Here is a 10,433-nt window from a genome sequence, read left to right as displayed (position 1 = left end):
CCTGAAAGCAGGCAGCCTCAGAGATGCTTCTGGGGCACCTCGGGCCTCCCTGAAATGGGTTCAGACCCTGCTGCCTCCCAGCTTTATCTGAGTCTTTGCAAGGGTCATCACAGGTGTAAGTGGCCCCTTGGCCCCACAGTAGGAGGGTCCCGCAGGAGGGTCAGAAGAAAAATAAGAGAGAAGGCCAGTTACGAGGGGATAAGCACCCTCTGTGCACCCTCCCACCCATGCTCTCTGGGTCAGGGTTTGACACATCAAAACCCATGAGAGTTTTATTTCAGTTCATCTTCATATCACCCCAATGTGGGAAGTGCTATTATCACCCTCTTTACACATGAGGCCCAGAGAAGCCCAAACCTTGAGGTATCTCTAGCAACTATGATTACAAAATGCACAAAATGAATACTTAATTTTTTAAAAGTTCCACAAAGAGTTTCAAGCCAAGGGAAAGTGGGACAGATAAGGATATGGAATGTCAGTCCCAAAGGCACAGAGGAGCCCTGATCGCGGACAGGTGTAGTAGGTCCCCTAACTTTCTCCTTCGGCTCTTCTCCTGGGAACTTTAATGTAATAATAGTGACACTGTTACCTCTTCCTACTGCAGCTAGATTGACACTTGTTCAACTATCATGTTTATATATACTGAGGGAGGGAGAGAGAGACAGAGAGAGAGAGGGAGAGAGGTGGGAGGGGAGAGAAAGAGAGAGAGACAGAGGAGCAGAGAGAGAAACACTTTAAAATAAAGAACAACGCAGCCCTGGCTGGTGCTGCTCGGTTTGTTGAGTGTTATCCTGTGCACCACGAGGTTGCAGGTTTGATTCCTGGTCAGAGCACATGCCCGGGTTGCAGGCTCAATCCCCAGTAGGGGGAGATGTTGTGTCCTCACATTAATGTTTTTCTTTTTCCCTCTCCCTTCTTCTCTCTCTAAAAACCAATAAACTATTTTTAAAAAAAAGAATAATGCAATGATTAACAGAAACCTTTGTTAACCTTGGAGGGGGTGAGATGGGCATGGGAAAGGGCATGTGGAGGCATTATGTAGTAGCCACATTCTATTTCTTTGAGTGGTAAGTATACGGTATCTTATTATTAAAACACTATTTTATGTTTTATATGCCTGCCTGTATATATAACACATTTCACAAATTTAAAACAATTTAAAAAGAAAAAAAAATGGCCGTGGGTCTGTCAACAGTGTCCCTATAATCCACCCCAGGTCTAGGCTGACTCTTGGGCTACGAGAGTGTCACACACATCTAACATTTGGGCAGGGATCCCAGAGGCCCAATAGCAAAGCAGGGCAATAAGAGAAACTGTCTAGGATGCCTGTGGCTTAACCCCAGGTCAGCTGAGATGTTGCAACTCCCAGTCATCATGACGTTGCCACAGAGTCTGCATCATCTAAGAGCCCAAACATCTGGAGGAAAAGAGAAGTCAAATGTGGGGGTGGGGGAACCTCAGTCAAATCCGTGTAAGAAATGGTTGGCGTCACACAGGCTCACTGGGAGATGGGATGATACACGAGGGCTGGGAGGATTTGACATCAGCAAGCCTCCTGGCGGAGCTCTGGGTTAGGCAGGCCGGAGGGCTGGGCCCGGCAGCCAGAGGCTTCCCGTGAAAAGCACCTTTTCCGGGTGAGCTGAGAGAAAATGCAGCCCTGCGTGGGGTTATTTGCTGATGCCAGGAAGCCAGAGTCGAGGACCAGAGTCCAGAGCTGGAAAAGAGGCCTGGGCATCTATTGCCTGGGGCCTGGCAGTCCCACGAATGGTACACAGGCAGAGAAAGAGGAGCTGCAGGCAGGAGAGGAGACATCGCCATGCTGGACGGTCCCCGGGGGTCCCAGCCTGGGAGGCAGCAGGCCCCTCCCTCTGAGCCCCCACTGCCTCTCTGGCAGGTCTCTGGGCCTCAGCTGCGGGCTGCTTCGAATTCTGCTGACACAGGACCAACCCGCATGTGGGAAGCCCAGGTAGTGACCTCTTCCTCCCTCAGCCCGGCACCTTCCCATGGCCCATCCCGCCCCGGGAAACAGAAAGTCGGGGTGGAACACCCACCTGGAGGAGCAGGGGGCAGGTAAGGTGAGCCCAGGGGTCCCTTCTGTGAGGTCTTGCAGACACTTCTGACCAAAAGGGCTCTGAAAGGAAAAGAGAGGGAACATTTTTTTTACAGCTCAGCACTGACCTCACAGCTGGTCCTCTACGGAGCCCAGCAAGCCAGTGACAGAGGCTCTTTCCAGGGACATTGATTCCAGATCAGGGACTGAAACCTGACAGAAGTGACTTGCTGAGGGCAGGCGTGCCATGTCAGAGCGGGCAGGGCTGAGGGGTGGAAGCCAGGCAGCACGGCCCTCCCCGGGGCAGGCAGTAGCAAGGAACAGTGAGGGCAGTGAGAACTGCAGGTTCTCCCCTCGCAGAGAGGGTGTCAAGGGGAGGAGGGCTTCTTTATCAGGGGGCACTCCTGCTCCATAGCCCTCACCCCAGGTGTGAGGGGTGTTCGGAGAAGTAGAGCCACAGGGTGTCCTAGGGGAGCTGGGGGCTGTAGGCTGGGGTCCGGCCCAGGGCCTGGTCGGCTTCAATGACAGGTGTCTGGGAATCTCTTGTCAGTGGAGACTGGGTGTAGGCGGCACAGTGCTGCAAGGGTTAAATCCAGCTGCGCACTCACAAACAGGATGTTTTCTGCCACTTTTAGCTCTTCCCCAGACAGTTTCTCAACTCCCCCGGCCTCAGTGAGGGCTGAAGGTGACTCTGCTGCCCAGACTCTGGGTTTTAGTGGCTTGATGGGTCACCAAGGTGGGGCTGACAGAATTTCACTCTCCCCACTTCCACCCACACCCAGCCCTGCTTATCCACCCATAGACACACACACACACACACACACACACACACACGCACCCTCCCCTCACTGATGCCAACAGGAGGTGGCTGGGGTGATATATAGATATGCAGGTGTCTGACGCTGCAACCTGGTGACAGCCTCCCAGATGGGGAAGGCTTAGACCCCCAGCTTTGGTCTCCCTGCCTCCTAGTGGCCCGACTAGACAGGGAAGGGGCTTCCAAGATCTGGGCCCAGCCCACTGAGCCCACTTGCCACCCTCTCAGGCACTGCCAGCCCCATGGAACATCCGGGGAAGACATCGGTGAATCATGAGCTGAGGTAACCTGGGCTAGGCTGGCCCGCTGCCCAGGACCTTGGGTGGGAGGAGGCATACCTGCTGGGGACAGACATGTTGTCACTTACCCCCAAGCTAAGTTCTCCTTTGCTCCCTCTACTTGTACTGCCCAAGGCCCCGGCTGATCATGCACTTCAGGATTCTACCCCGTGGCCTTACCAACCCTCAGATGCCCTGCTTGCTCCCAGAGGCTGAGGTGAGAGCCCAGTGGGAACAGGAAGGATCTCTGCTTTCCTGCCCTTCACCTCTAAGATGCTCAGAAGTCAGACATGAGATCCAGGTAGACACCACTCTTGAGTTTAAAAAATAAAGTGGATGGAGTACCTACTGTGTACCAGCCTGCAAAGCTCGCACACAGGATCTCACGTCAGCTCATAACATCCTGTGAGGTGAGCAGCAGCCCCTTCTACAGATGGCAGCACCAAAGTCCAGAGAACTCTGAGTGACTTGCCCTGGGTTCCATGGCCAAGCAAGTGGGGTGCCCGGGGTCACACAAGGACAGGCTGACTGCCATGCTCATGTGCGTCCCTTGCCTCCTGCTGGCTCCTCCCATCCCAGCGATAAGCATCAGCAAAGACACTATCACTCTGCCAGGCCCTGCCCCAAGTTCTTCACATGCACTCACTCATTCAGTCCTCACAACAACCTCGAGGTGGGCACTGTTACTATTCCGATTTCAGGAGTGGGAAACTGAGGCACAGAGAACTCGATTGTGTCTGGAGCTCAGATATGAACCTAGGCATCTTAGCCCGGAGTCTGCTCAGTTGCCTTTCCCAAGGGAAACATCTGTCATTTCCCCAAGCCAAAGCCTTGGACACCTCTCACTTCTGAGTCAGGGAGTAATGAAAAGAATAACCCCCAAGCCACGAGGGGAAAATGTCTTTTCCTCCCAAGGCTCCCAAAATCAGGGCATGGGAGGCCTCAGTCAGGACCTCCATTCTACCAATCAACTCTTTTTTTTTGTAATCCTCACCCGAGGATATTTTTCCATTGATTTTAGAGAGAGTGGAAGAGAGAGGGAAAGATAGAGAGAAATATAGATGTGAGAGAAACACATCAATTGGTTGCTTCCTGCACGTGCCCTGACCAGGGCCCGGGCCGGGGAGGAGCCTGCAACAGAGGTACAAGCCCTTGACCGGAATCGAACCGGACCCTTCGGTTCGCAGGATGACACTCTATCCACTGAACCAAACCGGCTAGCGCCAACCAGCCCTTACAAGCCCTTGACCGGAATCGAACCGGACCCTTTGGTTCGCAGGATGACACTCTATCCACTGAGCCAAACCGGCTAGCGCCAACCAGCCCCTCTTATCTGGGAAAATACCATTCCACATACCGGCCTCCCCTCCCCATGCAGCTGTGCACTACTGGATGGTCCTTGTCAGAGAGATTATCTTAGGTGTAGCTCTCAGGTCCTAGTGCATGGAATGTGAGGCAAAGACACAGGGTGAAATAAAGGACAAGTGGAAAAACACCACTTACTACCAGCCCCCTTTGTCACGTCATAACTCCCACCCCCAATTCATGTTCTGAGTACACAGAACGTCCCGCTACTTTTGCTGGGACTGTCCCCACAGCAATCCCCTCCTGCCTCTGCTTCAGAAATACCCAAAGCCCAGCGCAGAGCCATAGAGAGGCAGAGGGGGTGGAGCTCAGCCCTGCAGAAAGCCCCTGGCTTCCATTCCTCTAGGGTCTGCATCCCACATCAAACGCCTGCCTGAACCTGACCCCAGGCCTGACCTCGCCTTCGCAAGAAATGAAGAGATAACAGGTTTCCTTCCAGTCACCCAAACCAAAACCACTGCCTCTCCGGCACGTCTGCCCATCGGCTCACACAGCAGGCACCCCATCTTCCAGTGGCTTCTGGGAAATGGGCATCCCAGGCCAAGTCTCATCAGGTCAGCCTCGTGAAGTGGTGCCTGCAGGGTGTCCTGGGCAGAGCCCAGGCAAGACAAGGATCAAAGAGCCACTGGGCTCAGGGTCACGCCACCACATTCACTGGACTCTCCTCAGAGCCCTGAGGGTGCTGCAGCTGTGACTCTGGGAGGACAAGTGGTGGGCAAGAGGTCTGACCTCTCAGGGCTTTGCTGCTCTGAACATGTGCCACCCCAAGGCCAGAATCCCCATCACGATGAGGCCTAAGACCATTCAGGAGTGAGATTCCCTCATCGAGCTTTCCCTGACCCCCAGTAACCAGATGAGTCCCAATGTACATGCTAGTGCAAAGGAGGCCCACTCACCCTCAGGGGCTAAGGAGCAGAAAGGGCCGGAGTGATGTGGCCCCTGAGGAGCCCCATTGGGAAGGGAAGCGCAGGAGCCAGGCCTAGCTCAGCGGGCTGGGAACTGGAGTGATCAAAGCTGGGCTTTCCAATTGTTGACATGGACACAAGATCCTCCTCTGTCTAGGAAGAGACGGAAAGCTAAGTGATTTCCCACAAGGGGAGAAAACTCTGCTGCTTCCTAAAATTGGTACAGAGTCAACCACACGTGGGCTCTCGGGAGCAGGCAGGCCCGTGTGGATGCCAGCCACAGCTGTGCATGTGCGCGCACGCCCTTTCCTCGCAGCTTCGCATTTACTCATCCTTCCAGCTCTGCCCATAGAGTGGTGAACACTGTTTGACCCACCTTATTCTTTATTTGGCATCTTCTTATGCCACTGTAACTTAGGCACAGCAATATCATGGCCAGCCAGGGTGATGCCCCTTTTTCCTTCTCCACTAGCCCAAACATATACCCACTCTCTTTTTCCAGAGCTGTCTCAGCATTACCTACCTCCCAAGAGAAGCCGAGGGGGAACAGGGCAAAAATGAGGGCAAGAAGAGAGGGAGCGTACTATAGAAATAGATACCTTGTGCAAACCACCTCTTACCCCCGTTGTCTCCCCAGCTCCTGCATGCACATGTTTTAAATATGGGTGATAATGGTTGGAAATTATTTTCTGCAGACTACAATGTCCAAAGTAAAACCAAACAGATACCAGTCATCTCAGAACATCTCAAGATGGGAAGGAAACTTCACACCATCCAGTCTAACCACCTAAATTCCCACCCCCCCCCCCCCCCCCGTGACATTCTAGCCAGTTTGCTAGCCTGCGCTTGAACATTTTTCCTCATGGAGAACAATCTCCCAGGGCAATCCACTCTCTTTGGATGGCTCTGTGTTTAGAAAGTTCTTCATTATGTTGCTTAGATCACTGGTCCTAGACCAGCTCTTTGCAGCCACCCAAGATAAACCTAGCAGGCCATTCGCGCAGGGTCTCTAGAGGAGGGGTCAGCAGGGCCACCACATGGTGCCACTGTGCAAATTAGAAACAGGGGCCCATTTTCCATCTGCTGAAAAATTGTCATGAAAAAGAAAAAAAGGAAAATTGTTATGTTGTGAGTGAGGTGGCAGGGGAGAAGCAGAGGAGGCTAGACTGGGCTACATTGAATTTGATTTGACCTCATAAATTTGCCAGGTACTATCTTGAGTCCCACAGGGTAAGTAAGGGTGAATGCAGGCAGCATCAGCCTCCGCGGCCTTCACCTGGGGAGAACAGTCTTTAGCCCAAGAAAAGGACGCTGTGGAAGAGCATGAACAGCTGCATGAGCTCTACCGAGCCTTCCTGCCTCCTCCGTCTGGGGCGCCATTGTTTCCAGGGTAGGCTGGCCCCAGCACTGAGCTCTAAGACACATATGAGGTGCACCGAGCTATTTAATGACTGACTGAATGATGGGAAATGAAGTGGCTGATGACTCAGCAGTTGCACGAAGGAGTTTAGCTCTGAAGGTGCTTCTTTTTTAAAAATTTGACTTTAGGGGGGGGGGGGGGGATAGAGAAGAGAGAAAGATTGATGTGAGAGAGAACATCAATTGGTTTCCTTCCACACGTGCCCCAACCAGGGATTGAACCCGCAATCTCAGCAAATAACTTTTTGGGGAATAGACAGCACCTTGGAGAACCTTCTAAAAGTCAAGGGCTGAGGACCCATGCAGTGTCAAGGGTTAACAGGTCCCTCCAGAGAAATGAGGCTACAAACTCCCTGGCCTGGCCACTCCCCAGGACTTCCTTGGCTGCCTGTCCTGTCACTCTTGAGAGCACTGGCAGCTTCTTGGAGTCGAGCAGCGTCCAGAGGCAGGGTCTCACGAGGCCTCAGGCCATGGAGCAGGAGATACACAGCTTACTTTGATATATTTCCATTTCTTATCTACAGCAATTATTCCTGCAAGCTGCTTTTTTTCCAGTGGAAACTCTGCCCTCAGCCTTGTCAACAAGATTTCTGGGGTGATTACTGCTCTCCAGGTAACAGGCAGGCCAAGCCCTGTCACTGCTGGAAAGTGGGGGCAGCGGCAGTGGCCAGTGAAGCATAGGGCACCAACCCATTCATAAGCTACAGCCCAATATCTTTGGTTTTACAGCTGAAGAAACTGAGACCATCAGAGGGGGAGCGACTTGTCCAAGCCACACAATGAGGGAAAGTGACTCTCCACTTCCGCCCTGGCCAAATCCCTAGACCTCTCATCACCAGCCTGAGCAGCTTCCAGGGGGATAGAGTTGGTGAGAGAGAAACAGGCCACGGGAGGAAAGGGAATTTCATTCTTCAGAGGAGGGGAGCCGTGGGAGGCCACGCAGGAGGCCTCGTGTAGACTGCAGTAGGACCACCCAACACAGGCTCCATCCATACACGCAATACAGAGAAACAAAGAGGTGGGTGGTCCCGCCTGACCAACTCCAGCTCCCTTGCTCTGGCCTCCACGGCCTGAAGAAATGGACGAGGACTGAAGAGACAGGGAATATTTTAAAGCAGGGGTGGGGAACGCCTGGCCTGTAGGCTGTATAAGGCCTGCGAAATCATTTGGACTGGCCCTGACAAGGCATTAGGAATGACTTAATTAAATGTGTGACTAAATATAGGCTAATTTTTAAGTTGATAATTTTGTATGGCCTGAGAATATTACAAATGTCTAAATGGCCCTTGGCATAAAAAAGGTTCCCCATCCCCATTTGAGAGGGAAGTAGGATACACCTGACCTGCTCTCTCCCTCTTCTGGGTTGCTTTCCTGAGATACCAGGATGAGGGTACTTCCCTGGGGTATCAGCTACAGGCGGAAGTTGATAGGGCAGGGAGACTCTGTGTCCGGTGACTTGGAGACCAAGGAATAGAAACCAAGGCAGCCCAAAGGAAGAACATCAAGAATACAGGGCGAGTGAGGCTAGCCCTTTTCGGGGAGACCTGAACCCCTGCTGTTGCTGATGCAGTTGGTGGCTAATGAAATCCCCCCTCCCCACATAAGACTCCAATGGCCGCTGAACAGCAGGAGAGAGCTGCTTCTTTCTCCCAAGAGATTCTCAGCCCAGTTTTTAGCCTCTACCCAGACTAAGCATTCCCCCAGCCCAAGTCCACCCTTGCTCAGACAGATGGCTTGGAGGCCCGCTCCACCCACGGCCTCCCTAGCCAGTCTTCTTTTCCTCATTTTTCTTCTGGGACCAGTGTGATCTCTGAACCACTCAGACTTTTCCTGTTCTGCATGAAGGACAGTACCCAACCCCGGGCCCGCCAGCTCTGAGACACTCAACATCCTTGGCATCACATCCCTTGTTTACCTCACAACCAACATGGCCAGCTGACGCCCTTGGTTACCCAACCACCATCCAGCTCTCCCCAACCCATCCCCGAGACATGATAGCACTGCCGTCTCAGGGCTATTGCGGGACCAAGATATCTGGGTCGCACTCAGCACGGCTCCTGGCACACTGTAGTTTTATATGTTAGCTCATTTTTAGAACTATAGCTGTTATACAATAGTTGGTGAGCTGAGGGCCTGGAAAATGAGAAGACTAGCAGGGCCCAAAGAGGTGCTGTGGGGGCGGGAAGCCCGCTCTCACCCCAAACGCTCCACTCCAAGCAAACATTGCCCAGAGAGCCACATTTCTGCTGAACTGGGAAGAAACTGACCACCCCACCCATTGGCTGTGGCTTCCAAAAATCTGGCTGCTCAGGGTGGGGAGAAATGGATCATTCTACTGTCTCTCCAAGGAGCAGGGCGGCTGAATCACTCATCTGGACTTTTCCTCCATAAGGAAGGTAAGGCCTGTGGCTTCTAAGGTGTCACTGATTACGAACCTTTCTCATGCTCATCACACTTCCCTTTCCTCTGTCACCCTGCACTGTCTCTTTCCTACCTCCTATGTCATCTAGAGCTTGTCCTACATCTGTCATGCATCTGTTCTCCTCTTAGTGGAGCCTGAAGCTCAGCAATCCCATCATGTCCCCCTGTTCGTCATCAAGGCAGTGGCACCGCCTCCCCCACCCATCAGCGCATGCAGCAGAAGGCAGAGCACTGGGAAAGGCTGCAGGGGGGTTTCAGGGGGGCGGAACCTGAAGGTGGCAGTGAAGGCTGAAGATGCCCTGGCAGCAGGTAGCCCTGCTGTGACCCCTAACCTAGACACTGGGCTGGCTATGGCTCAGTGGGCCTGGACTCCTGGTTGCCTCCAGCTCTTGAGGCTTTGGGAGGCCATTCACTTATCGTGGGATAGATTCTGAAGCCTCTGTCAGAATCAGTAAAGGAACACGGATCCTCTGAGACGGGGAGGGCTGGGATAACTCTCTATCAGGCAGCTTCCATCCCATAAGAGGATGACTTACCCAAAGGCACCCTCTCTATCTTCTGGGTTGTTCGCCAGGGTAGACACTCCTCGTGTATTCATGAAGCTTCTAGGGCTGAGGCCAACAGGGAGGTTCCCATTCACCTAGAGAGCAGAGCAGTCACCCTGGGTGAACCAGCTGCTCCTCAGGTCCTGATTAGAATGGTTCCCCCCTTGAGAGCTTTCCCAGAGCTTCTGTATGGTCAGGTTCCAGCATTCTTCTGCGTAGATTTCCTCTGGGGGACCCTTTGGAAAGCCGGGGGGCGGGGGGGGGCAGGGCACAGCATTTCTTCTTGGCAGGCATTGGTTCTGGCCTCCCATGCCTTATCCTTGATGGTGACCCTGCCTGGCTTTAAGTACTTGACTACGTGGCAAGCCCTGTATTAGAAGCCACAGACATGATGGCGAGCCACACACAGGCACTGCCATCTTAAAGCGCACAGAGGCCAACAGGAACTACAGCTCAGTGCAGTCCATGCTGTGGTACAGGTACGCACAGGGTGATGAAGTGTGCAGGAGAACATCTGGCCTGTGTTGGCCAGGCAGAGAAGGTTCTTGAGGTGACTTCTCAGCCTCTCCACTGAGACAGGTAGTGGTGAGAAGGAGAACGAGGGTCCCTAGCAGATATGCATGTGCAAAGGCT

At 53.1% G+C, this 10,433-nt stretch overlaps 1 protein-coding gene across 2 annotated transcripts in view; it reads right to left on the bottom strand.

Annotated features, from left to right (window-relative positions):
* The window catches only part of VDR (vitamin D (1,25- dihydroxyvitamin D3) receptor), a 66,533-nt gene that overhangs the window by 43,972 nt on the left and 12,128 nt on the right, over positions 1-10,433 (bottom strand). Inside the window, exons 2-3 of one of the 2 annotated variants that reach the window (XM_006755501.2) lie at positions 9,792-9,895; positions 2,052-2,131 (exon numbers count right to left, since the gene is read on the bottom strand). In XM_006755501.2, coding sequence (XP_006755564.2) covers positions 2,052-2,131; positions 9,792-9,853 — 142 coding nt within the window. In that variant the 5' untranslated portion in view covers positions 9,854-9,895. The remainder of the gene's footprint in view (positions 1-2,051; positions 2,132-9,791; positions 9,896-10,433) is intronic. The other variant, XM_006755502.2, reaches the window with a different exon arrangement.

This window comes from Myotis davidii, unplaced genomic scaffold (genome assembly GCF_000327345.1).
Source record: "Myotis davidii unplaced genomic scaffold, ASM32734v1 scaffold290, whole genome shotgun sequence".
In the NCBI taxonomy this organism is placed as follows: Eukaryota; Metazoa; Chordata; class Mammalia; order Chiroptera; family Vespertilionidae; genus Myotis; species Myotis davidii.
The sequence above is the reverse complement of the archived record's forward strand: the minus strand, read 5'-3'. Positions and strand labels throughout refer to the sequence as shown.